At 46.9% G+C, this 27774-nt stretch overlaps 1 protein-coding gene across 1 annotated transcript; it reads left to right on the forward strand.

The window, feature by feature from the left end:
- The first annotated feature begins 2858 nt into the window (after window positions 1-2858).
- Window positions 2859-27405, forward strand: MAL2 (mal, T cell differentiation protein 2). Its single transcript, XM_082236019.1, has 4 exons — window positions 2859-2997; window positions 7283-7453; window positions 14388-14576; window positions 25198-27405. Exons 1-4 carry the CDS (start codon window positions 2863-2865, stop codon window positions 25267-25269), a joined length of 567 nt encoding a protein of 188 aa, XP_082092145.1. The 5' UTR covers window positions 2859-2862; the 3' UTR covers window positions 25270-27405.
- The last annotated feature ends 369 nt before the right edge of the window (window positions 27406-27774 follow it).

The following is a 27774-nucleotide window of genomic DNA, read 5'->3' on the forward strand; positions in this document are numbered from 1 at the left end:
TTTTACCTGATGCAAAGACCCAAAGAGTTGCATGTAAGAACTGGTGGTCATGGAGGAAGAGATGCATCCTGCTTCATCAGCAGAGCCCGGATGAATATCCGTAAGCCTCTAGAGCAGGAGTCAGCAAACTTTTTCAGCAGGGGGCCGGTCCACTGTCCCTCAGACCTTGGGGGGGGGACTATATTTTTTGGGGGGGAAATGAACGAATTCCTATGCCCCACAAATAACCCAGAGATGCATTTTAAATAAAAGCACACATTTTACTTATGTAAAAACACCAGGCAAGCCCCACAAATACAGTGGTACCTTGGGTTAAGAACTTAATTCGTTCTGGAGGTCCGTTCTTAACCTGAAACTGTTCTTAACCTGAGGTACCACTTTAGCTAATGGGGCCTCCCACTGCTGCTGCGCCACCGGAGCACGATTTCTGTTCTCATCCTTCTTAACCCGAGGTACTATTTCTGGGTTAGCGGAGTCTGTAATCTGACATCTCTGTAACCTGAGGTACCACTGTAACCCAGAGATGCATTTTAAATAAAAGGACACATTCTATTCATGTAAAAACACGCTGATTCCCGGACCATCCGCGGGCCGGATTTAGAAGGTGATCTGGCCGCTAGGCCTTAGTTTGCCTACCCATGCTAGAGGCACACTTGCGTCAGAAATGCCTGTGAGCTCACAAGCCTGCTTCTGCAGAGCACTCTTCCTTGCTGGAACATAAGGACATAAGGAGAACCTATCACCATGTCCATACACACAGAAAGGTCTGCAGTCTGAAGCAGATCCTGGAAACCTAACTTCAGTATGGACAAGAAGACTTTCCCCCATTCCCCCCATTCGTTCGAATTATGGGTGGACTGATGGAATTCTGCTCCGCTGCTGAACCTTGAATAGTATCTGATGAATGTGAAACACGCATGGAGCTACAACGACAACTCCCAAATCTCCATTGTGAGGAATGTGCAAAAGCTCACTTCTGTAATGTGCAAAGGGGCAGACCGAGCATCTTTTCCCCGTCTCAGGTGCATACTTGAAGAAGCATCTATGTGGATACCAGGTAACCTTTATGCATCATGCAAGCTGCATACACAAGATGCAAGAGGCGAGATGCAAATTCCCTCATCTGCAGCATCATCCCTGTCCTCTTTTGCATCTTGTCAACCTAGTTCAGACTCCTGGTTGGCTGCTCTTCCCACCTCCTTGGCTATTTCATTCCCCTTTCAAAGGCACAATTGGAACAGGAAGAGAACGAAACAGTAAGAGATTACTGTGTTACTATTCTACTACAATAGTAACACAACAGGAGGGATGCGGGTGGCGCTGTGGGTTAAACCACAGAGCCTAGGACTTGCCGATCAGAAGGTCGGCGGTTCGAAACCCCGCGACAGGGTGAGTTCCCATTGCTTGGTCCCTGCTCCTGCCAACCTAGCAGTTCGAAAGCATGCCAGTGCAAGTAGATAAATAGGTACCGGTACTGCTCCGGCGGGAAGGTAAACGGCGTTTCCCTGTGCTGCTCTAGTTCGCCAGAAGCAGCTTAGTAATGCTGGCCACATGACCCGGAAGCTGTACGCCGGCTACCTCGGCCAATAAAGCGAGATGAGTGCCACAACCCCAGAGTCAGCCACGACTGGACCTAATGGTCAGGGGTCCCTTTACCTTTAACACAACAGGAACATGCATATATTTACATATCAATGGCGGCCAACACTCCATGCATCTAGGCCAGGGATGGGGAACTTTTGGCCTTCCTGATGTTGCTAAACTACAACTCCCATCTGTCTCAGCAAGCATGACTAATGCCCAAGGATGATGGGAGCTGCATCAGGAGGCTCAAAGGTTTCCCACACCTGATTAAGGCCATGAAAGCTATCAGGCAGCAATAAAACGTGTACTAATCTTTACAGTACCACCAGGTTCTTGGCTGATTTTTGATGCAGCTCAGAGCAAACCTGTTGAAATCAGTGCGTTTCCGTAACTTTAGTCTTGATTTCAAGGGGTCTGCTCTTGAGTGTCACTGAGCTGGGGGGGGTCACTTCAACAGCATTTCCCTACTCAGAAGTAAGCCCCCATCGAGTTCAATCGGTCTCACTCCCAAGCAAGGGTGCACAATGCTTTTTAACAGGGGGCCTTAGCATCAGCTTTGCACGCGTAAAGTTCCGGGTGCGTTCTCCGGGATGGACTGGGAGAGATCCGTGCCTGAAATCCTGGAGATTCCTGTTGCCACTCAATGTGGCCAATGCAGAGCTAGACGGGACAATTGTCCGACTCAGTTTCCTATGCTCCTGAGCGTGTGCAAAGTTCTATTTCCTTCCTTCTTTCCTAGCCTTCCCCCAAACACAAATCGGGCACCAGGGATGTTCCCACCAGAAAAAAAACAACCCCTTAAAAAGGACTCGGTGCTTAAAGACGGCCAAGATTCCGGACGCAGGCCAAGTCTGTGTCAGCCTGTACAGCGCCGAGCACACGCTTTGCCCTGATTAAAGAGGCGTGTGGAAGAAGCGTGTGCGTGTGCATGCGCGCGCACGTGTGTTTGCGTTGCCTTGATCAAGACGGAGCCCCCTCTAGCTCGGCAGCGGACGCGGGAAGGTGGGCGCCAAGGCCGCGTCGGCGATCGGCGAAAGGGGGCGGGCGATCGGCGGGGCGGCGCCCAGCGAGTACACTCTCCCGGTCCGCCACCTGTGCCTCCGCGCTTCCCTTTCTGGTCCCTCCTTCTTCCTTCCCTACCTGGCCGCGGCCACGTCAGGGGCTCCTGCTGCCGCCGCCGCCGCCGCTTCTGCTGCCTCTCTCTCTCTCCCTCCCTCCCTCCTTCGCCCGATCGCTCGATCCCTGCTCTGGGATCCCACCCCCTACCCCGGAGGAACCATGATCTCCTCCCGAGGGGGCGCCATGCCGCCGCCCCCCAACGCCACCGCCTACTACCCGCCGCCGCGCATCACCCTGCCCTCCGGCTTGGAGATCCTGCGCACCTACTCGGGGGCCTTCATCTGCCTGGAGATCGTAAGTGGGGGAGCGCGGGTGGGAGGAGAGGCGACCGGGGCGGCAGCAACAAGTGGGAGGCAGAAAGAAAGCACTCCGGGATCTCTCTGCCATGATTGTGCCGGAGGGGATTTTATGCAGTTGTGTTGCCTCGCTGGGCGCTAAAAAAAAACCACCACCACCAGTTGCAGTTTTTGGTTGGAAAATATAGGTTTCCCATGCATGCTTTTTCTCTTTCTAGCACTTCCCTAGCAGAAATGCACCAGGTGACATGACTGTCCCACACCTGCCCCTCTTCCCCTCTCAAACCAGGGCACATAGTTTGCTGGAATTTAGCAGAGCTGCACCTGGTCATTGCCAAGATGGACCCCTACCTTGAGTTCTTCCATGGAAGAAAGGTGGAATACAAGTGTGTGTGCGTGTGTGTGTGTGAGAGAGAGAGAGAGAGAGAGAGAGAGAGAGAGAGAGAAAAATATCTAAACTGACACCAGGGTGAAAGGTGTACCTGTTTGATTGCCGCTTACCAAACACAGCTGTTAGTCATGAGATTCCCTAACCACTTCTTAGAATTGTGTTTATCTTTTCCGTCAAAGTCCCTCCTAGCTACAGCTTTTCACATTTCCTCCTTGATTTGGATTTTTTAAAAAATTATATAGTCTTCAATCGATGTTCCATGTTTACTTGGTCTTTGAAATGATAGCTGCATTAGGGGCAGTTATGGGTTTAAATCATGCAACACGACCTCATTCGTAGAGCCCCCTTAATTGCTCACTTAATACTTATTTCTCTTCCCAACCCTACACGTCTTGCTTGGACCCGTGCCATCTTAGTTAAAAGCTTCCTGTCTTGCCTGATTATGCAGTGCTCATCTGTATAAGCCCCATGCTGTCTGAATAGCAGCAGCTTCCCAGGGTCTCAAGTAAAATTCAGAGATCTTTTAACCAGGAGCCAAGACCTTAACCTCTGACATTATGCATGCATCCAAAGCTCTGCTTCTGGGCTATGGCCCTTCCCCACAAATCCCTCTCCCCTCCCCCCCCATCCAGCCTTCCCAAGGTGGCCAGATGCAAAAGAGACAGGGCACTCCATAGAAGAGGAAATTTCAGCAGGTGTTGCATCCCTCTCCACCGCAACGCTCTCATCCTGACCAGTTCATACACCCATTCCATTCAAGGTTAACTGGTTTGTTGTCAAAGCAGCCTCAGAGTATGTGGTGACAGCCAGTCTTGGGTGTGGCTCATCGCAACTACAGATTGCAACCTTCTTGTAACATGGATAGCGAACTCTGCCTGCCCAAATGTGGTTGGACTTAGCCCTAGCCAGGATAGCTAGTGGCTAAGGATGATGGAAATCGTGGTCCACAGGTTCTCCAGTCCTCTTCTGTGCTATCATAGACACTGCTAAGCCAGGTTTAGTTTCAGAGTTCCCCTGGCACGGCTCCTGTAACGGCATGCAGAAATTCAAGAGCTGGCATTTCCCGCAGCAACGAAAAAATTTTCTTCCTTCTATGCAGCTGTTAAAATCCATAGGAGCCCAGCCAAAGAACCGGGTTGGCAACCTTGTTTTTTTTCTTATTCTCACCTGTGTGGATGTACCCAGTCTGCTACACCTTCGTCAGACACACCCACATTACAGGAACACCTCTCCCTACTATTCTCACCTGCTGTCATTATTTCTCGGGATCACGCATGCGCTTTCCTGAACTTCATTCTTCCTCATGCGCTCAGCTCCATGATGCTTCCACTCCCTGTTACCCACATCCCTGGACCTGCTAAAGACAAACACTGCCCCCCCCAAAGGAGTTTAATGGTAGCCCATGAAGGCGCTTTAAATCCAGAATGTGATTCACAAAATGGACAGTCAGTCATATACCATTTGCCTAACAAGCCAAATTGGAAATCCAGTCACAGGCTTCCCTCTCTTAAAACCTGCCATTTGATTGTAGGGTAGATTCATTGAGCTCTCTCCCACCGCTGCACACACACAAATAATTTCAGCAATGGATTTCAATCTGTTCTCTCCCTTCTCTTTAAAATTCATGTTTCCTGTACAAGTTTGCATGCTAATTGTTTGCTGTAGGAATTGAAAAACATTGCAACGCTTGCTGGTTCACAAGTAAATAAGGTACGTCTAGACTACAGTGGTACCTCGGGTTACATATATTTCAGGTTACATACGCTTCAGGTTACAGACTCTGCTAACCCAGAAATAGTGCTTCAGGTTAAGAACTTTGCTTCAGGATAAGAACAGAAATCGGGCTCTGGCGGCGTGGCAGCAGCAGGAGGCCCCATTAGCTAAAGTGGTGCTTCAGGTTAAGAACAGTTTCAGGTTAAGAACAGACCTCTGGAACGAATTAAGTACTTAACCCCAGGTACCACTGTATATTGAAGCGATCCATACATTGTTTGTGTGGACAGTAGTCTCTTGCACTCCAGAGTTGTAACTCCTTAGAGACAGGGAAGTGGAGGAGGGAGCAATTGCGAAGTGAATTGACTTTTGTGTTGCTCTCTCTTGGTAGAGATGCAGGGATATGGAGCAAGATTGCCTGCTTGAAATCCAAAGCTGCAAATTCCTATGCAAATAACCTGGGTGTAAGCCCCATTGAATGCGCTGGGACCTACTCCCAAGTAAACATGCATAGGATTATCTTGTATGTGCCTAGAGTTTTCCAGAATAATCAAGTGGTTAAAAGCAGAACAGTGTTTCCCTCTTTGAGATCGAAAGTAAATTCCCTCCTTGTTTTCTTAGTAGGGTCATAAATATTTAGCGACTGGGAAGTGAAAGCCTTGCAGAGCTCAAGTTAGGCAGAAGGCGTAAAACAGGAGCACAGGATCATGCAGATAGGTGGCGGAGTTAGTGAATTACCCAAGCGAGATCATGGACAGTGTCTACTGCGGTGCAGAGAACCCTTGGCCCTCCAGGCAGTGCTGAACTACAACTCCCAACAGCTCTTGACAGCATTGACCAGGGATGATGGGAGTTGTTCAGCAACAGCCAGAGAGCCAAAGGTTCCCCCGCACCTGGTCATAGAGCCGTGGAATTGAAATGGTTCTCAAAAACCATCTACTTCCACCCCCTGCTCAACACAAGAAAAACAGATCTGGGGCATCCCTGACTGATGCTTGAAGACCTATAGTGAGGTACAGCCCACCAGCTTCCTAAATAATTGGGAAGCTGCTCTTACCATTAAGAAGTTTATTACAAGGCCTAACAAACCCAGGACAGTTCTGACATACAGCAAGTATGGACAGAAGGAGCACACAGTTTGGCTGAAATTAAACAGGTGCGGTTAGTACCTGAATGGGAGACTGTCTGAGAACCCTGTGAATGTCTCCTTGAGCTCCCTGGAGGAATAGAAAGATAGAAGTATGTAATACAACGGGTTTGCGCTTAATTTCTGCCTGCAAAAGTGTTCTTGGTGGAAATGGTTCACCAAAATGCCCTACCTTCTTTGCAGCTGGCGGGTTCCCCCTTCCCTGCTGCTCCTTCAGCTCCGCTCTTTTCTCAAACCAATCAGCTATCACACAGCGAGCACGATGACACCCCAACTCCACATAGCCCACGAGCGTATCTCCGTTGCTGAGGCAGCCAAGGCAAGGCTCCCTGGCAGGATGCAGCGATTCCTCTCACAGCACGACAAGGATCATTGGTCCAGTTGCCTTGGCAACAGGGACATTTCTTCTCATGCACACCCAAGGCACTGCTGCACCCTTTCCTGCCTTCCCTGGAAAAAAAAATCACAGGGGGAAAGGTGTGCTTTTCAGGGTGTGCAGAAGCGCTAGCAAAAAACTGAGCCGTTTTGTTTTGACTTAGTCCTACAAAGTACTCCCTGTTTCCTCTTCCAAGCGTTTGCTTTGCCCTTCGGAAGGGGCTGAGAATGACCACCCTGCAGTCTGTGTCAGTTGATCCCTGGCCAGGAGAGTACTGGATCCACCATAAACCAGAGGATTAGTGGGTGGTTGGGGAGTGCCAGAGGGCCCATGGCTCCAGGCGTGGATTTTTGAGGGGGCAAATCTTGGGCTTAGGTATCCTGGGCCCAAATCATTCAGGGCTCTGTCTATCAACACAAAAGCCTTGAACCTGGTGCATGGCATGTGCTGCCCACATCAGTTGTCTGGCTATTGCTTCCTATATTCAGAATGGAGTGGCAATGCTCCAGGAAGTGAGGGAAGCCTCACTTCTGGCAAACGGTGACTTTCTGAAGTCCGGGACGACACATATTTTGTAAATACAGTGTGATTATTGTGCACATACGTTTCGGTTTTAAGACCTTCTATTGTTTTGTGTTTTCCTTTTGTGTTCTCAGCTGTTCGGAGCACTTGTCTGGATTTTAATATCCGCCACCCACGTCCCTCTGCCGCTGCTGCAGGGCTGGGTGATGTTTGTGTCGGTGACGGCTTGCTTCACCTCCATCTCCTTCCTCTGCGTTTTCCTCTTCAGTTACAGAGAAAGAATCGCAATTGATTGGAACCGTTTGGTAAGCATTTAAAAGGCAGCACATTGTTGTTATTATTAAATAGAAATCAGTTAATAGTGTTTTCAGGGGCTGTAACATTCTCTGGAAAGTTGGACCCAATTTGCAGATGCAGTCTCAAGTTTGTTAGCAGGTACAAAACAACAAAGCTAGAAAAAACACATTTTATTTATTTGATTTCAACCCCACCTTTTGTCCAAGGAACTGAAGGTTCACCCCTCTCAGCATGGTTCACCCCTCTCTGCATTTTACGACATCCCTGTGGGGTGGGCAAGGATAAGAAGCAGAGAGTGGCCCACGGCCACCCAGTAAGTTTTGAACCTTGTTCTCCCAGGTCCTGGGATCCCACAGGAGAGAGAGTGGTCTAAACTACTGAGTTTCTTGAGCTTGCCGATCAGAAGGTCAGCGGTTCAAATCCCCGTGATGGGGTGCTCTGTCCCAGCTTCTGCCAACCTCGCAGTGTGAAAGCATGCCAGTGCACGTAGATAAATAGGTACCACTGTGGTGGGAAGGTAAACGGTGTTTCCGTGCGCTATGGCTTCCATCATGGTCTTCCATTGTGCCAGAAGCGGTTTAGTTATGCTGATCACATGACCCAGAAAGCTGTCTGTGGACAAATGCCAGCTCTCTCGGCCTGAAGCAAGATGAGCACCATACCCAATGGTCGCCTTTGACTGGGCTTAACTGTCCAGGGGTCCTTTACCTACCTTTTAGTCCCCCTAGGGCTCCTAACATTTACAGCTCAATATTTTGTATGTTTTCACTCCCAAGTAATGGATGCATAGCATTGCAGCAGTAATGTATAGGAGCATCAGAGTTTACTTAAAATGTCCCTCCAGTTAAATCAGAGCAGATAGATATAGACATAGACTTAGAGGTATAGATATAGATGTTTTATTTTGTATAAGTACCTCCCAAAGCCATGGATATTATTATTTAATACTATTCTAATGATTGTTGAATGTTACTTTTTTATATCGGTTACCTTTTTTAAAGTTATGTTTTATTATCACATTTTTGTATTGCATTAGATTGTTATAAGATGTCCATTTTTTGTTTCTTCAGCTTGTAAACTGCCTTGGGTATTGTAAGATAGAAAGACGGTATACAAATTAAAAATGATGATAATCATGATGATGGATGATAAACTTCAATTTTTAAGAGAGGTATCCGTTCTTGTGTGAGAGGGCAGGGGACATGCCTTTTTTTATTAAAACCCCTACTGCAACATTGGAAAGAAGACTCTCCTCCCATCTTAGAGCACCTGATTTCTTCAACAAATGTGTAAATTAATCCTGAAACAATTTAGTTTATTATGATGCATGCAAATAGCTCCAAGGTGACAATGTGACAGCCACACTTTCCCATTAGCATTTTGTAAATCTCTGCTTTATTAGGAGGAAAAGTTGTGCATCTTTCACGACTAATTAGCAGTTACGCGGGGCGGAACATTTTCCATTTCATAAATTCATCAGTAACGAATAGATGTCAGTTGCAGATACAGTGCTAGGCAAGTCTTGGCCGTTTCAAAGCTTTTAGCTTTGTTTACTGAGCACAAGTAAAATAAACATGCTACGTTAGATCGCTTCTAGTAGTCAAATAACGTACGAAGGGCACAGCATTGGCTACCTCTCTTCTAAGGCATCAGGGGGAGGAAACCACCCTGTCAATGTGAAAATTTTACAGTGCGAATTACCATATTCCAATTCAAAATTTCCTGTAAACTGCACATCACCGCTGATTCACAAGTGTGAGTTCATCACTTATCACATCATGTCTCTTTGCTGAATGTGTGAACTCTCTCAACTGGGAAAAGTGCATTTGAAATGACACTGAGTGGTATGGCTTCTCCTCCTTTGTTCTGTGATGATTCATTCATACTTATGCAAGTCATAACTTGATGCTGCCATAAGGGAGTGATGAACATACATGCGTTTGGCTGGCTAGTGGATGTCCAGGAAGACCTAAAGCAGCCTTCCTGCGCCCTCAGACATTGTTGGGTTACAACTCCCATCATCCCAGACCATTGCCTATACTGGCTGGGGATGATGGGAGTTGTGGTCCAAAAACATCTGGAGACCCAGTTTTGGGGAAGGCTATATTACTATGGCTGTGAGCATGATTGCTTGGGACGCTAATATTCTGGAACAAGGGTGGACAGAAATTAGCTTCTGATGCAGTTTTATGTCATCTGATCAAGTCCACAAAAATGTTTTGCTCTTAAGGAAGTCAAACCCTCCTGATGGGTAGCCAGGGTGATGTTCTCCAGATGTTGCATCCGTAATGCCCTTCATCCCTGACCACGAGCTGGGAGATGATGAGAGCTGGAGTCTAGTAACATGGAGCTTTTCAAGCAGAGGTTGGATGGTCATCTATTATGGATGCTTTAGCTGAGATTCCTCTGTTGCAGGGGGTTGGTCTAAATCAGTGATGGCCAAACTTGGCCCTCCACATCTGTTTTGGAACTACAATTCCCATCATCCCTGACCACTGGTTCTGTTAGCTAGGGATGATTGGAGTTGTAGTCCCAAAACAGCAGAGCAGACCCAGGCAAGTTATTGAAACTGACTACTTCATGGTCATTCATTCCAGTGAATCTCCTCAGAGTAGGACTAATATGAGCGGCAACCCAGAAACTCTGTGAAGGCTGTGCAAACTAGCAGCTTTCAAGACCGCACTATGCTGCAGGGCCACTGGAGAGATTGTAAACCTTTCAGACCCAAATCAAAGCACTTAGAAATTTTATCACTCCCGGGAGTGAACAATTCCATTAGTTTCAATGGAAGCAAATTTCAGCTGGGGATAGGCTTGTCAACACCTACTCCTCAATGTTTACACCATGCCTGCAGAGATGGAACCCTCGTGGTTTATCTGGGTGTTCCTTCGGTGTTGTTGTGGCATTATATTCATCTCTTTCTCTGTTGTGTGTGCGCAGAGTGGGAGCACTCTGAAAGCACTTTTGATCTGGAAAGCCACAAACACCTCCATGTATGTTTGCATTCATCCTTTCCTTGCTTGCACAGCAAACAAGAAAGGCCCATGGCCAGAGCTCAGGCTTCGCCTGCACAACACACCCCAGTCGGCAGTGCCATGGAGAATTGTTTGCTCGTTTGACCTATGTTTTACACCAGGCGCTTAATTTGTGTCAGCTAATGCAGGTCCAGGCTTGCCTGCTGTGTATCCCACACCAGGGAACCATTCCTAAATTACATCGGGCCTTTGCATCAATTTTGCAGCATAGAGTTAGCCATATTGCCATATTGCCTTTAACCCCACACTTTGGGCTCCATACAACCTGTTTGTTCAGCATTCATCCCGAACCGCTTGCACAAAGCTCATGCACTGGTTAGAGAAGGCCCAGTCTGTATTCAGCATTTATTTATTTTTTTGTCTGTGGAGAAGATAAACAGCAATGAGCATTCATGCTCATTTGTTTGTTTGGTGGTTATACATCTTCCCATTAACCCATTGTTAATGACAGGAGGACCATAGCTTGGCGGTAGAGCATCTTCTTCGCATGCATAATCGCTGGCATCTCCAGGTGGGGCTGGGCAGAAACCCTGGAAAACTGCTGCCAGCCAGAGTAAACAATGCTGAGCTAGATGGTTTGACTTGAGATAAGGCAGTTTCCTATGTTTATCCCACACTTTATAGCGCATATCCCTGTCATTTCCCTGTCTGCAAAAGGTCTTATTTTTAAAAAGCAGCTAATTTGTTATCCCATAATCCTTTTTATGAAAACCTACATTTCCTTTGCATAAATTAAAAAAGGACCTACATTTCTTTTGTAGGGACGCAGGTGGCGCTGTGGGTTAAACCACAGAGCCTAGGACTTGCCGATCAGAAGGTTGGTGGTTCAAATCCCCGCGACGGGATGAGCTCCCGTTGCTCGGTCCCTGTTTCTGCCAACCTAGCAGTTCAAAAGCATGTCAAAGTGCAAGTAGATAAATAGGTACCACTCTGGCGGGAAGGTAAACGGCGTTTTCGTGCGCTGCTCTGGTTCACTAGAAGCGGCTTAGTCATGCTGGCTACATGACCCAGAAGCTGTCTGTGGACAAACGTCGGCTCCCTCAGCCTATAGAGGGAGATGAGTGTGCAACCCCAGAGTCATCCGCAACTGGACCTAACGGTCAGGGGTACCTTTACCTTACATTTCCTTTAGAGTGGCTTCACTGAAGTGGGAGCCAATCCTGGTGAAAGAGCTGTTCCCTCTGAAGTTTGGAGCTGTCAGTAGAGTCTGTCCTAGTATGGAGACTCTTCAGCGGTGCAACTGGAATAAATAAGGGAATGGGGCAAAATGTCTGGCAGTCTGGGGACTCAGCTACACAGCTGCAAATAAAACGTTTTAAGTGCAGTATCCAATGTTACACTAGGTGGTCAATGGTGAGCCGTATGGAAAAATCAATGTATTTTTTATAAAATGCACAAAAAAGCATTTTCAGAATTTTTTTTGTACGTGTGCAAATTCCACCTGGGATTCCTTGTTTCCGTTACAGAGTGGAGGAGGTAGCAGCAGCGGTGGAGGAAGCCGCTCAGGCGCCTGGGGTGGCGCGCCCAGGGGTGGGGCGAGCCGCCCATAGGGGTGGGGCACACCGCAGGGCCTCCAGAGTCTGCCTGCCTCCTCCCACTCAGTCGCCTTACAGCTGGGGGAGAGGCAGTCGGCGGACTGTTTGGGCAGCGTGGAGCCTGCGCGCGCCCAAGCCACCGTGTCTCTCCCGGGAAAGATGTGTGGCTCAGTCGTGCTGCAGGCCCCACGGTGAGTGGTGCCCACTATTTGTCACCCCTGGTCACACCTGGGGCGGCCCACATCTGCCACACACCCCTTCCTCTGCCCCTGAATAGCAGTTGTGAGGGGCAAGACAGCTGAGTGGCATAGGGGAGCTAGTGGGTATGATCCAGAGGTGTCGAGGGCATCAAGAGAAAGAAGTAGTGGGCTTGCTGGCATGGCTGCCATTTTAATTTTCCCACAATGCAACACCCTTTTGGAATGGGTGAGTCCTCATTTTGTCAGTTCTGTTCCAGTGGTTTTCTGGTTTTGTCTGTGTCCAAATAATAGTGTGGGTTATTAATAATAATAATAATAAATTTTATTTATATCCTGCCCTCCCCAGCCAAAGCCGGGCTCAGGGCGGCTAACAACAATAAAACAGTACAAAAGTATAGCACAAACAACACTCTAAAATTGTTCATTATAAAATTAATTAAAAAACAAAAACATGCCTTTCCCTCTGGCAAAGGTTTCTGTCCTTCTACTAGTGACAGAGAACTTTATTGTACTGGTTGCCAAGGGGCAGAGGAAGTTCCAGGCGGGTAGAAGAAATGAGATCATCTACCTTCTGAAAACACCCACAAAGACCTGCACACACTGGGCTACTCATACGGGATGTATGTGGTCCCTTCATCGGCCAGAAGTTTGAGCAAAGGTGTTGCCCAGTGGACATCTGAAGGCCTAGGAGATGAATGGTGGTCCTTAGTCCATGGTCACTACAAACTGCTTATTGTGCTGCTTGTTTCCTCAAAGGATCCTGGTTCCCTTGTGTGTTCCTAAGACAGGAACAGTAATTGAATTTCTGTGAATTGCCGTGTGGCTTCATCTATCATACTCCAGGAGAATGCCCTTTTATATGATGGACGGCGTGGGTGCCTGTGTGAGAAGGGAAGGCCTTATATTCAAAGAGGATATTGCAGTGGTTCTCTGTGAGATTTTACACAGAGGCACATTATGTACATATTTACACACACACACACACACAGTCTGCGTTTCCACTCACTGGAACCACAAATCTTGCCACACTCTCCTTCCAACTACCTCAAATGCAGTACACATCACTTTGTCTCTGTAGGGTTGAACAGCAGCTGTTCACTCATATGAGAGAAACTAAAGAAGCAAACCTGGGGAGTTTGCTAAATGTTAGGAGGAAATCTGCCAGCCTACACCATCCCTGATCTTTTCCCTGGTGGGGGAAAAAATATGCGGGACACATTTGGCATTTCCCGACAATATTGTTTGGTAGCTGCTGCAGGAGTGAGCAACTACCAAAACCCTAAGCACTGCAACATCCCATTTTTTCCTTTTGCAAAAGGCTGCCAAAGGAACATTGGTTGACAGCAGTCAACATCCCCCGTAACACGGGGTTAGGCCCTGAATTCATACCTGTTTTATTTCTGCCATATAAATCAAGGTTGGGAAACTTTGGGTCTGTGGGCTGAAAGTGGCCCTCTAGGCTGCTGTCTCTGGCCCTTAGAATTCTCCCCAGGCCACAGCCCTCACTGGACCCCCAAGTGTATTTTCTTGACTGAGTGGTGTTCTTGGACTCTGATAACATACCCTCCAATATTCTTCTGATGAAAATCAGGGAATGCGTCTTTTCGGTGCTGTGCTTCCATGCAAGTCAGCAGGCTCATGCGAGAGCACAGCTCTGAAAGATCTCCCTGAACTCAGTGGTGGCAGTGCTGGAGAGGGAGAAATTGGGACATTCTGCCATCCAATCAGAAGCCGGGATGGCTTCCGTAATTTCACTATTTCCCAGGAAAATACTGAGGGGTGTGTATAATGCCTCTTGTCTCCCTAGATGGAGCATACAGAGTGGGGGCAGGTGGGTAGGAATTAGCCTATTGCAGAAAGGAAAAACCGACGTGTGTTGCCCTGCCTGCTCCAAAAGAGAAAGGCTGTGTGGAGTAGTGGCTAGAGTGTCTGACTAGGACCTGGCAGGCTCAAGTCCTGAAGCTCACTGGGTGACCTTGGGCCAGTCCTTGTCATTCAGCCTTTCAGTGGTTGTGAGGATAAAATCGAGAGGGGAAGATGCACATGCCTCTTCCTTGAGCTCTGTGGAGCAGAGGTGGGGTATAAATTTAATAACAAATATTAATCCTGCTTTTATTTATTTTATTGTTCCGCTCGAACCGACTCTTTATTTTAATTTTTGTTCCTTTTCAGGATTTCATTTACCACGCAGGTGTCTTTGTCTGCTATTTTGGGACCTTCCTACTGCAAGCGGCAACCACCTCTTTGCATTCTCACCCGGTGAAGTACACCGTCAATTTCGACACCACCAGGAACGTCAGTACCACTAGCTTTGAGAAGCTTCTAAGTGAACACGAGTACAACTTGAGCATCGCAGCTGCCGTAAGTATTATAAAAGCACATCCTTAAAGGGAGAGGGGACATGTTTCTCCCTCCTCTTCTCTCTCCTTCAGACCTGTCTTCCTCTCCTGACCATGAGAGTTCTCTGATGGGATGCAGTGGTACCTCGGGTTAAGAACTTAATTTGTTCCAGAGGTCCGTTCTTAACCTGAAACTGTTCTTCACTTGAAGCACCACTTTAGCTAACGGGGCCTCCCGCTGCCGCTGCACCGCAATTTCTGTTCTCATCCTGAATCAAAGTTCTTAACCCAAGGTACTATTTCTGGGTTAGCAAAGTCTGTAACCTGAAGCGTCTGTAACCCGAGGTACCACTGTACTGCAATGTCTTGAGGGCTTACCCAGGCTTCCTTTTGTGTTGTGTTCCTAGACAGTGGTCCATGCTTTAAAGCTCTGTGTCTGAGCAGTTACTTCTTTGTCCTGGAGGTTTCCCTGGGGAGGCTCACATTTAATCTTTTTCAGGCCAGAATAATAATAATTATTATTTTTATTTATATCCCACCCTCCCCAGCCAAAGCCGGGCTTAGAGCGGGTAACATCATACAAGTAAGGCAATGCATAAAAACAAGCGATCAGTACATTAAGATACATCCCACAATTAATTCAAACAAATTAAAATTAAAACTGGACAAGTGGCAATCTTCAGGTTAAAACTGAAGGCGGTTGCCAACTGTTTTCCACCGATATTATAAGCACCTGTGAGCGGGCTGGGAACCTCCTTCGTGCTTGTTCTTATACCAGGAGAAAATGAGTCAGACTGAACCCTGACCAAAGGCCCGGCGGAACAGCTCCGCAGGGCCCTAGTCTCTTGTGAGAGAGATTTCCACCAGGCCAGGGCCACAGCCAAAAAGGCCCTGGTTCTGGTCGAGGCCAGTCTGTTCTCTCTGGGGCCCGGAATCTTTAGGATGTTGTTATTTGCAGACCATAAGGTCCTCCGTGGGGCATACCAGGAGAGGCGGTCCCGTAGGTACGAGGGTCCTAGGCTGTATAGGGCTTTAAAGGTTAAAACCAGCACCTTCAACCTGATCCTGTACTCCACCGGGAGTACTCTACCCAAGCTTTGCCCACTTTAAGTAGAGAGCCTCCAGTATACCTGAGGGAGCGTCTCCACCTCCATCGTTCTGCCCGGACACTGAGGTCCAGCATTGAGGGCCTTCTGGCGGTTTCCTCGCTGTGAGAAGCCAAGTTACAGGGAACCAAGCAGAGGGCCTTCTCGGTAGTGGCACCCACCCTGTGGAACGCCCTCCCACCAGATGTCAAAGAGAAAAATAACTAACAAACTTTTAGAAGACATCTGAAGGCAGCCCTGTTTAAAAGGGAAGCTTTTAATATTTGATGAATTATTGTATTTTAGTGTTTTGTTGGAAGCCGCCCAGAGTGGCTGGAGAAACCCAGCTAGACGGGCGGGGTATAAATAATTTATTATTATTATTATTATTATTATTATTATTATTATTATTATTATTGGAAAGCGCTCTTGGGCATCGCCTGCTGAGAAGGCATCATGGAGTTTGAGGTGCTCAGTGTGCAAGGGGCAGCTTTCTCAGGGGAGAACGACTTACAGGTTGGTGTCTCTGGTGGTTTGCAGGTGGGGGGAGGCTGCCAGGGCGATTTCCCAGGTGCATTTTTTTGGGGGGGAGGTGTGCTGCTCACACCACTGTTCCCGAGCCAGCCCTGTTCTATCTTGTGAGGCTGGAATCTGATCAAAGCAGGGCTGGCTCAGGGAGGGCGGAGCGAAAAGGACGCAACAGCCTCGCGCCCTTTGATCCCAGCTCCTCAGGGGCGAAGCCACATGCAAGAGGCGCATGGCGTTCTTCTCAGGCTGCCCTCTCCTAGCCGCTTTCCAAAGCTTCACAAAGTGGCACAGGCCTGGTGTCGCTCTGGCGGTGAGAGCTGGTATGTCATAGAATCATAGAATCATAGAATCATAGAGTTGGAAGAGACCACAAGGGCCATCGAGTCCAACCCCCTGCCAAGCAGGAAACACCATCAGAGCACTCCTGACATATGGTTGTCAAGCCTCTGCTTAAAGACCTCCAAAGTAGGAGACTCCACCACACTCCTTGGCAGCAAATTCCACTGTCGAACAGCTCTTACTGTCAGGAAGTTCTTCCTAATGTTTAGGTGGAATCTTCTTTCTTGTAGTTTGGATCCATTGCTCCGTGTCCGCTTCTCTGGAGCAGCAGAAAACAACCTTTCTCCCTCCTCTATGTGACATCCTTTTATATATTTGAACATGGCTATCATATCACCCCTTAACCTCCTCTTCTCCAGGCTAAACATGCCCAGCTCCCTTAGCCGTTCCTCATAAGGCATCGTTTCCAGGCCTTTGACCATTTTGGTTGCCCTCTTCTGGACACGTTCCAGTTTGTCAGTGTCCTTCTTGAATTGTGGTGCCCAGAACTGGACACAGTACTCCAGGTGTGGTCTGACCAGAGCAGAATACAGTGGCACTATTACTTCCCTTGATCTAGATGCTATACTCCTATTGATACAGCCCAGAATTGCATTGGCTTTTTTAGCTGCCGCGTCACACTGTTGGCTCATGTCAAGTTTGTGGTCAACCAAGACTCCTAGATCCTTTTCACATGTACTGCTCTCAAGCCAGGTGTCACCCATCTTGTATTTGTGCCTCTCATTTTTTTTGCCCAAGTGCAATACTTTACATTTCTCCCTGTTAAAATTCATCTTGTTTGTTTTGGCCCAGTTCTCTAATCTGTCAAGGTCGTTTTGAAGTGTGATCCTGTCCTCTAGGGTGTTAGCCACCCCTCCCAGTTTGGTGTCATCTGCAAATTTGATCAGGATGCCCTTGAGTCCATCATCCAAGTCGTTGATAAAGATGTTGAATAAGACCGGGCCCAAGACAGAACCCTGTGGCACCCCACTAGTCACTCTTCTCCAGGATGAAGAGGAACCATTGATGAGCACCCTTTGGGTTCGGTCAGTCAGCCAGTTACAAATCCACTGAGTGGTAGCATAGTCAAGACCACATTTTACCAGCTTCTTTACAAGAATATCATGGGGCACCTTGTCAAATGCCTTGCTGAAATCAAGGTAGGCTACATCCACTGCGTTCCCTTCATCTACCAGGCTTGTAATTCTGTCAAAAAACGAGATCAGGTTAGTCTGACATGACTTATTTTTCAGAAATCCATGCTGACTATTGGTGATCACAGCATTCCTTTCTAGGTGCTCACAGACTGTTTGCTTAATGATCTGCTCCAGAATCTTCCCTGGTATTGATGTCAGACTGACTGGGCGGTAATTATTTGGGTCCTCTCTTTTCCCCTTTTTGAAAATAGGGACAACATTTGCCCTCCTCCAGTCTGCCGGGACTTCGCCTGTTCTCCAGGAATTCTCAAAGATGACTGCCAGTGGTTCTGAGATCACATCTGCCAGTTCTTTTAATACTCTTGGATGCAGTTCATCTGGCCCTGGAGACTTGAATACATCTAATCTAGCCAAATATTCTTGTACTATCTCCTTAGTTATTCTGGGCTGTGTTTCCTTTGCTGAATCATTTGCTCCAAATTCTTCAGGTCGGGCATTGTTTTCTTTATTGGAGAAGACTGAGGCAAAGAAGGCATTGAGGAGTTCAGCCCTTTCTGTGTCCTCTGTTTGCATTTCACCATCTTCTCCTCTGAGTGACCCCACTGTTTCTTTGTTCTTCCTTTTGCTACGAACATACCCATAAAAGCCTTTTTTGTTGCTTTTAACCTCTCTAGCAAGCCTGAGTTCATTCTGTGCTTTAGCTTTTCTGACTTTGTGTCTACACGTGCTGGCTATTTGTTTGAATTCCTCTTTGGTGGTTTCCCCCCTTTTCCATTTTTTGTACACATCCTTTTTAAATCTTAATTCAGTTAAAAGTTCTTTAGATAGCCACCCTGGCTTCTTTAGGCACCTTCCATGTTTCCGTCTCATTGGTATTGCCTGACGTTGTGCTTTTAGTATCTCCCTCTTAACAAACTCCCAGCCATCATGAACTCCCTTTCCTTTTAGTATTGCTGTCCATGGGATCTCACCCAGCACTTCCCTAAGTTTTATGAAGTCGGCTTTCTTAAAGTCAAGAAATTGAGTCCTAGTATGCTTGGCTGCTACTTTCCGCTGTATAGTAAACTTCAGAAGAGCATGATCACTCGCGCCTAATGATCCTTCTACATCTACCCCACTAACCAGGTCATCAACATTGGTTAGGACCAGGTCTAAAATGGCTGTTCCTCTTGTTGCTTCTCCCACTTTCTGGACAATGAAGTTGTCTGCAAGGCCAGTGAGGAATCTGTTTGACCTTATGCTCTTGGCTGAGTTTGATGTCCAACAAATATCCAGGTAATTGAAGTCCCCCATTACTACTATCTCCCTTCCTTTTGCATGCTTGGCCATCTGTTCCAGGAAGGCATCATCTATGTCCTCCGTTTGGCTTGGGGATCTATAGTAAACTCCCACAATGAGGTCTCTGTTATTCTTCTCTCCCTTAATTTTGACCCAAATGCTCTCACTTTGGCTTTGAGGATCTAAATCTTGGATCTCTTCACAGGTATACACATCCCTGACATATAACGCCACTCCTCCTCCTTTCTTGTCTGGTCTGTTTCTCTGAAATAGATTGTATCCCCCCATTATTACATTCCAATCGTGGGACTTATCCCACCAGGTTTCAGTGATGCCTATTATGTCATATTTAGTTTGCTGTACCAAGAGCTCAAGCTCATCTTGTTTATTTCCCATGCTTTGCGCATTAGTGTACAGACATTGAAGTCCATTAATCATTCCCCCGTGTCTCTTATTTAAGGATTTTTTCCTCCCTCCACTAGGTCCGCGTGCTGTTTGCTCCACTTGGTCTATGACATTTGGATGATCATCTTCATTAATTGATAGACTCCTACCTTCAGGAGCACTGTCTCCCTCCCCCACATCAGTCAGTTTAAAGCCCTCCTGATGAGGTTTCTGAGATTTTTGGCAAAAACATTTCTCCCAACCGTTGTGAGGTGCAGCCCATCACTTGCCAGAAGTCCATCTTCAAGAAACTGCAGTCCGTGATCTAAGAATCCAAACCGTTCCTGTTTACACCATTTGCGAAGCCAGCTGTTCACTTCCACTATTTTGCCCTCTCTCCCTGGGCCACGTCGTTCAACTGGGAGGACAGACGAGATGACAATTTGTGCATTTAGTTGCTTCAATTTCCTGCCGAGGGCCTCGTAGTCTCTTTTGATCTTCTGGAGGCTATTGCTTGCAGTGTCATTGGTTCCCACATGAACCAAGAGGAAGGGGTATTCGTCAGTGGGTTTTATGATTCCTTGCAGTCGTTCAGTTACATCTTGGATCTTAGCCCCGGGGAGACAGCACACTTCCCGAGACATCTTGTCAGGCCCACAGATCACTGCTTCTGTTCCCCTCAGTAGGGAATCCCCTATCACCACTACACGCCTCCTCTTGGGTTTGGTTGGGGTTCTTCTGTGAGCTGTCCGTTCCAAGGTCGCCTGCACATTCCCTGAGGACTGACTTTGCTGCTCGTCTTCATATACCTGATCGACTGTAATGAGGGAGAGATCCTCAAATGGAGTCTGCTCTTCGTCTTCCATGCTAGGGGAGAGGACCTCAAAGCGATTGTGTATTTCTAAACAATCAGAGTGAACCCTGGGCCTCCTACTTCTTTGAGTCACGTTTCTCCATATATCTGGCTCCTGTGTTGGTGAACTAGCCTCCTTCTCAGGGGAGTCCCCTGTCTCCTCCCTGGTGGAGACGGTGTGCTCTGTTGCTTCCAAGAAGAGCTCCAGCTCTCTAATTCTTTGGAGCGTAGCTACACGTTCCTCCAGTTGCTGGACTTTGTCTTTTAAAAGGGTAATCAACATGCAATTGCTGCAGGTAAAGCTGCCTGCAACCTTTGGCAAGATGGCAAACATTGCGCAGGAATCGCAGGCGACTGCAGCTGTTCCCTCCCCTTCCATCTTGAGATCGTGTCGTTGGGGGTGGCTACAGAGGTCCTCCATCATAAAAAGCTTGAGGACAGGACAAATAACTCCCCCCCCACACAAAAAAACCTAGGTCTCCCCCAACAAACGTTTGAGACTAGTTCCCCTAAATCTAAAAGATGGGTATAACTGCGTGCGCCGCTAGGCGCGCGCCGCTGCCCTTCAGACTCTGATAAGCTCCTCCCACAGCTAATCCCCTGCCTCAACAGAAACCCTGCCCCCTCTGACCTTTACACAGGGAAAACAGCTAACCAGCCACAAAGAAACACACACACACACAAGAAAACCCTTTTTGCTCCTTCTTCAACTGCTGCCCTTCAGACTCTGATAAGCTCCTCCCACAGCTAATCCCCTGCCTCAACAGAAACCCTGCCCCCTCTGACCTTTACACAGGGAAAACAGCTAACCAGCCACAAAGAAACACACACACACAAGAAAACCCTTTTTGCTCCTTCTTCAACTGATGCCCTGCAAACTCTGATGCCCTGCAACTGATGCCCTGCAAACTCATGCAACAGGTTCCTTCTGCTTCGCGTCCCCCTCCCTGGGCACACACATGCGCTTTAGGCGCAGTTAAAGCATGCTCCACCACTGGTAGTTTGAGGGTCTTGGGTTGGAGGGGTTGCAGCTCAGGCCTGAAGTCCAGGCCTAAACCTGGGTTCAACCCCTCTATGGCTTGCACTGCTGGTTTTCCTGATGCAGCTGCTTCTTTCTGCTCTCTGTCAGAATCTTAGTTGCTATATAGCAGGCATGTCCAACAGGTAGATCACAATCTACTGGCAGATCACGGGGGTGTCCCAGGTCGATTGCCACCCCCCAGGTCGATCTCCCTCCCCCTCAAAAAAGTTCAACAACTTTTGCTTCCTAAAACAACCTTGGTAAAGGTAAAGGGCAAAGAGCCCTGACCATTAGGTCCAGTCGTGGCCTACTCTGGAGTTGCGGCGCTCACCTCGCTTTATTGGCCGAGGGAGCTTCTGGGTCATGTGGCCAGCATGACTAAGCCGCTTCTGGCAGACCAGAGCAGCGTATGGAAACGCCGTTTACCTTCCCGCCAGAGCGGTACCTATTTATCTGCTTGCACTTTGACGTACTTTCAAACTGCTAGGTGGGGCAGGAGCAGGGACCGAGCAACGGGAGCTCACCGCATCGCAGGGATTCGAACCACGACCTTCTGGTCGGCAAGTCCTAGGCTCAGTGGTTTAACCCGCAGCGCCACCCGCCTTCTCAAAAAAAAGTTCAACAACTCTGGTCCATTCTCCAATGACAATGGGTAGATCACTGCCAGTTTTTTTTAAAATACTGTCAGTCTCTTGGAAGTTGGGCGTCACTGCTGTATAGTGTCAGGATTATGACACTTCCTTGTTTGGGAAGCCTTGACTAGTGATGACCAGGCTTTTTTTTGGCAAGTGTGAGTGCTATGGATGAGAGGGAGGGAGGGAAAGAGAAAGAGAGAGAACACCACACCCTGGTGGTTTTGCCTGTGGTTTTCGAAGCTGCAAAACAGGTTAACAGAGCAAGAGTGAGTAGGAAATCCATAATGTGGAGCTGAATTGATGCTGAGCTGACCCCATGGGTCAAGCTACTGCTCTTCATTACTGCTGCCTGTGCCACTTTTGCAGTGCTTAAATTGGGGGCAGGGCAGGGAGAGGAGCTGTGCCCCCTTTGGAGTTGCGACTGACCCTCTTGGCTACATAGGAAGCTGCCTTATTTTGGCTCATAGTCTTTTGCCCATCAAGCCCAGTGCAGCTTGCTCGGGCAGGCAGCAACCCTCCAGCATCTATCCCACCGCTTTCTATAACTCGACCCCTTTAACAGGAAGTGCCAGCTATTAAACCTGCGACCTTCTCTGAGGAAAGTCTGTGCTTCTCCACTGAGCCACACTCCTTCCCCTGAGAGGCTGTGGGAAGGGCTGGAGCATTTCTCTAATGTCCAGCCAGGCTTCTTGGGCCCCCTTCCCCATTAATGCTCGACACATGGGCCATTTCTGGTGATGTCCGGCTATCCAAACACTGACACATGACTATCCATGGTTCTCCTCCTGTTCTTTGTCTGTTTCTTCAAAGGGTCCTCTTGAGCTTTCTTCCTCCCATTATGGCTTTTATAGGACTCCAGTCCTCAATCCACCCTTAAGGTGGACCCCTGGGGACACACAGTGCAGATTAATAATCATTTCTCCTCTCCAGGAAACCCTGAAAGCTGTAAGTCAGGGGTAGCCAACATGGCGTCCTTCAGATTCTGTTGGACTACAACTCCCATCATCCCTTGCCATTGGGACTTCCCACAACATCTGAAATGTGCTGTGTAGAGTACTCCTGTTGCACTGTTTCTGAGAATGACGCACTAGAGAATACTAATATTTCACCAGACTACAACACCCAAGATTCTTTGGAGGGATCCATGACTAGTTAAACCTGTCTAAAATGTATGTTGTTGTTGTTTAGTCATTTAGTCGTGTCCGACTCTTCGTGACCGGAGCACGCCAGGCACTCCTGTCTTCCACTGCCTCCCATAGTTTGGTCAAACTCATGCTGGTAGCTTCAAGAACACTGTCCAACCATCTCGCCCTTCTCCTTGTGCCCTCCATCTTTCCCAACATCAGGGTCTTTTCCAGAGAGTCTTCTCTTCTCATGAGGTGGCCAAAGTAAGGCTAAATCCTCAATGTCTGCTTGGACACCCACTTGAGTCACTGCCCTGGTTCCTTGTGACCCAAAAGGTGCGAATATCATGCGCAACCAGGGATTAGTTATCTTTTTATAAGAACAAAACCTGGGTTGCATTGCTAAGCATGCTTACGTGAGGATACACTTTGAACTTGGTGGGGCTGGTGCTCAGATAGATCTGCTTTATTACCAAGGCATTAGGGAGACATCAAAGCCATTAAGCAATCTATGGAGCACAGTCCCAACGTTAGAGAGAAACCTGGATTACGTTTTCCCTTTAACCCTTGGAGTGGTTTCAGGTTGAGAATTAATGCCAAACTTATATAACCAAAGTTGATGTCATCCACGTTATTTTAGGGTGACTCACCTTAATGGCGTTGATGAATAGGTAGATCAAAGAACATGTTATGCAGGGAATTTCCCAGCAAGATTTCTCTCTCTCTCTCTCTCTCTCTCTCTCTCTCTCTCTCTCTCTCACACACACACACACACACACACACACACACTTTTCCTTTGTGAAATCTGAGGAATACTTTACTATCCCACCGACCCAACAGGAGCAGTTTTGCAGGTCTTTAAAAATGTGTTGCTCTTCCCATTATTTTCTTTTAAAGTGATGATGTTTTAAGTGCCCTTTTAAGTGAGGGGAAATGGGAGGTTGGGGTTGGAAGAGGGCAGGCTCCTGCCTAAAGCTTGGAGAAAGAGGTGGGCCACTGGCGGAGGAAGAGGAATGCGGGGGGGGGGAGCGCACCGCCCCCGGCAGCGTAATCCCAGTAGGGTGCCATCGCGGCTGTTCCCTGCCCCCCCCCGCGCTGGGCTCCACGCCCCTGCAGGCAGTGTGCCCCGACCCCACCTGCTCTCTGCCCCGCCCCCGGTGCAGGAGCATGAAGCTCTTCACTGAGGTAGGCAAGCCATTGTGGCCAATGTTGGGGTCATTAATAATAATAATAATAATAATAATAATAATAATAATAATTTATTTATACCCTGGCCAGAGCCAGACTCAGTGCACCAATAAAATTACAATAAAACATAATGGGGGGGGAACCAGTTGATTAATATACGGAACAGGTCTCGGTGTTTTGATTTCTGGGAATGGAGTTGAGAGATGACCTAACCTGGGGAGAAAACAGCAAAGACCTGATGAAGAGAGCACAGCATATTTTCTGAGAATCCTCTGGAAAAACAATCTCTCAAAGGACCTGTTGATGGCATTTTACAATTGTATTGTTGAGAGTGTATTAACTTATGGTCTGTGTGTGCGGTTTGGGAGCTGCACGGTCAGGGGAAAAACAATGCTGTCCAGGGTTGTAAAGACTGCAGAGAGAATAACTGGGTGCACTCTTCCCACCTTGGATCAAATCTATGCTGCCAGGTGCCATAAGAAAGCGGCAGAGATAGCGCAGGATAGTGCGCACCCCAGAAATGATCTCTTTCAGCTTCTGCCTTCTGGAAGAAGGCACAGAGTTATAAAGGCCAGGACTAGCCGCCTGAGAAACAGTTTGTACCCAAATGCAATTCTGGTTTTAAACGCAGTATAAGGAGTCTCTATAGGAGTATATTGTATTTTAAAATGGGGTTTCAGAGTTTTTAGGGGTTTTTGAATGTCTTATGTAGATTTTTCAATTTCATTGTTCATTGAAGCATTGTTCAGCTTCCAAAAATAGTTCAAAAACTGGAACACTCACTTCCGGGTTTTGAACGTTCGAGAGTTGATTTGTTTGGGAGCCAAGGCGTTTGAGATCCAATGTACGACAATAATAATAATAATAATAATAATAATAATAATAATAATAATAAAATCTCACTGCAAAAAGCATTCTGTTGTGGCAACCATAACCTTGATTTAAGGAGCCATGTGGTGATTAGCTTTTATATCTGAGTTTCTGACTGGGAGGAAAGAGGGATTTGAAATCTAGTGGAACAGCCAATTTTCTACAGGAAAATTCACCTGGCGCTTTCTTCCTCCCTCTGCAGATCTTTGCCTTTGCAACAACTGTGTGTTATGGGTGCAGCACTACCCTGGCTCTACGAAGATGGAAGCTATAGCACTAGAAGCGACAAGGCAGCTAAAGGGCATCCCGTCTCGTTTGCGTACTTGTTCCGATGATCAAATGATGTACTACTTGTGGAGTTGCAAAGGATGCTTGGAACACATTTATATTTTTCTAAGATGTTGACACACACAAACATACACAAGAAGTCTATGTCATAATTATATATGTGTGTATATAATATATATATATATAATATATTTGGACAAGGGTGGGGGAAAACTTGCTTGTTTATTTCTCCAGTTTTCAGTTGCTTATGTTAACTGATTTCCCGGGAGCGTTACCCTCTGCTACAGATAGTATTATAAAGTTGAGTGATGGAATAGGGTTATCGTCGGCAGTCAACTGCGTACTTTTTTTTTGGTGCTAAACATCTGCTTGCAAGAAAAGCAAACATCTCTACAGACGGGCTGTGTCTCTCGCACACACGCAAACACAGGGAGGCAGCTATGAAACGATAACCCGCCGAGCATCCGCCTGAAAGCTAACTGTGTTCGCAGGCCTGCCAACATCAGCAGCTAAACACAACCTCCATTTATTTCAGTGCGGCATCCTTTGGCAACCTGCTTCCCTCCAGATGTTGTTTTGGTCCCGCTCCTATCAATTGTCATTCCACAACATCTGTAGGTTGGCAAAAGGTGCAGTGGGGACTGTACTGGACTAGGGTTACCAACTCCCTGGGTTTGGCCCCGAGTTGGGTTTTGCAGTCAATTCTCGAGGCCATTGGATAGTGTCAAACTGCTGCCTTTGAATCTTGAGTCTAGGAGGTTTTCAGTAGTATTCCTCTAAAACAGTATAAAAATAGCTCACCATTCTGAAAGAGAAAAGGTGTAAACTTTTCTATCAATGTTTCCCCAGATTTCCAGTTTCTCCAGTGGAAAAACCAGGGAGGAAACTTACCCAACCCCATATTAATTTTTCCCTGTTTCCCTTCATCTTCACATCTGTAAGTGCCACCACTCTGAGCCCAATTTAGGTCTCTTTTCAAGAACTGGCCGCTCCATTCCAGAGATCTGTCAAAGGCATGTGGGATTTCCGTGGAAGTCTCATAAAATCATTTAACAATTTCTCAGGAGCTATGCTAGATGGATTCTCCTAATGCTCTTGAACTGATGTCTATTCAGGCAGTAAATGTAATATTTTTCAGAAAGTTGATTTCCCCCTTTTTTATTACTTTAAAAATAAAGTAATTTATGGAAAAGGTGGGTGGGTGGGGGAGTCTTTTAATATTCATTCAGTCCTTATATAAGGCTCTAGCTTTAGTTTTTAAACTGTACTTTTCACCTGTAATCTTCAAAGCATTTTAGAGAAAAAATTTATTGCCCAAGAGGAAAAAATTAGGTAAGCAATGTACTCAAAGCTTTAACATTAGCAGAGAATGAAAGTGTACTTTTTTAAAAAAGGCAAGCCAGGAATATTAATTAGTTGGATTTGAAATCATGACAACTAGCTAATTCAATAACCATATAGATCTCAAAGGTCGGGCTCTTTCTATCTGGTATTTGTTGGGCTGATAATATAAATATTTTTTACAGCTCTGAATTTAAATTGTATATCAAAATACCTTTTTGAAACGATTTGTGTTTCTTCAAGGGAAATAGTTATATTCAGTTTTAAAATACATACCTGTATTGATTAGCACTGTAGTTCATATGATCCACGCAAAAAACAGGCATATTGTTTCAACTCTGTGGGGGCTGTATAAACTTGGATTTTATTTCTTACTTCTCCTGGTCCTGCGTGTCTTACTGCAACAATATGGAGTCCCTTTCCAACTTTTGCAGGCAAGATCTGGAAAGTGCCAATGTCTAAACTCATCTAATTTATAATGTAGACTCCCACACTTATTGGAAACGGCTTTAGATTTTGAAAGCCAATAGCTTCTTGCATTGACAAATTTTGTTTCAGCAACATGTATTTATATTGCAGAGCACCTCTAGAGCATTGTTCTCAGTGTGGAAAAAAATGTATATTTGTGGTTAACCGTTGTGCAGATTTCTCCCTTGAATATAAATGTTTGCACTATTTCACCTGGATGAGCAAGTTCTTAACCGATTTATGCTTTCTGTAAGTGTGGCATTTACTCTTTCTTCTAACAAAAGTTTCTTAAAGATCATGTGAATGGAAATGAGCCCAGATCTCCAGCTTGATTCTTTGTATCGCCTCATTTTGTTGTGCTGCGAGACACCACGAATCAAAGGAAGGCAACGCCACTGGCTGAAACCAATGTTGAAATCGGAAAACTCAGCCTACACAGGCAATTGGTAGAGGATTAGGGGCTCTGGATAGGAGACAGGCTGGATCCAGTCTAGGCATGGCAGCCTAGACAAGATAAAGTTAGAAATTGGGTTTGGAGTGCAATTTTGAGAGGAAGCAGCAGAGTCCTATTGACTGGAGCAGGGACCTAAGCAATAAACAGCTTCACAAGTCAAGGGAAAGGCTGTAGCTCAGTGCTAGAGCATCTGCTTTTCATGCAGAAGGTCCCAAGTTCAATCCCCGA

This window comes from Podarcis vaucheri (assembly GCF_965113315.1).
Source record: "Podarcis vaucheri genome assembly, chromosome: 8".
Lineage (NCBI taxonomy): Eukaryota > Metazoa > Chordata > Lepidosauria > Squamata > Lacertidae > Podarcis > Podarcis vaucheri.

What these genes read in the sequence shown, in the direction of transcription:
- MAL2 (XM_082236019.1), top strand. Translation starts at nt 2,863, where the DNA reads ATGATCTCCTCCCGAGGGGGCGCCATGCCGCCGCCCCCCAACGCCACC. An exon ending in CCTTCATCTGCCTGGAGATC is followed by an intron (nt 2,998 to 7,282) that starts GTAAGTGGGGGA and finishes TTGTGTTCTCAG; the next exon opens with CTGTTCGGAGCACTTGTCTG. An exon ending in CAATTGATTGGAACCGTTTG is followed by an intron (nt 7,454 to 14,387) that starts GTAAGCATTTAA and finishes GTTCCTTTTCAG; the next exon opens with GATTTCATTTACCACGCAGG.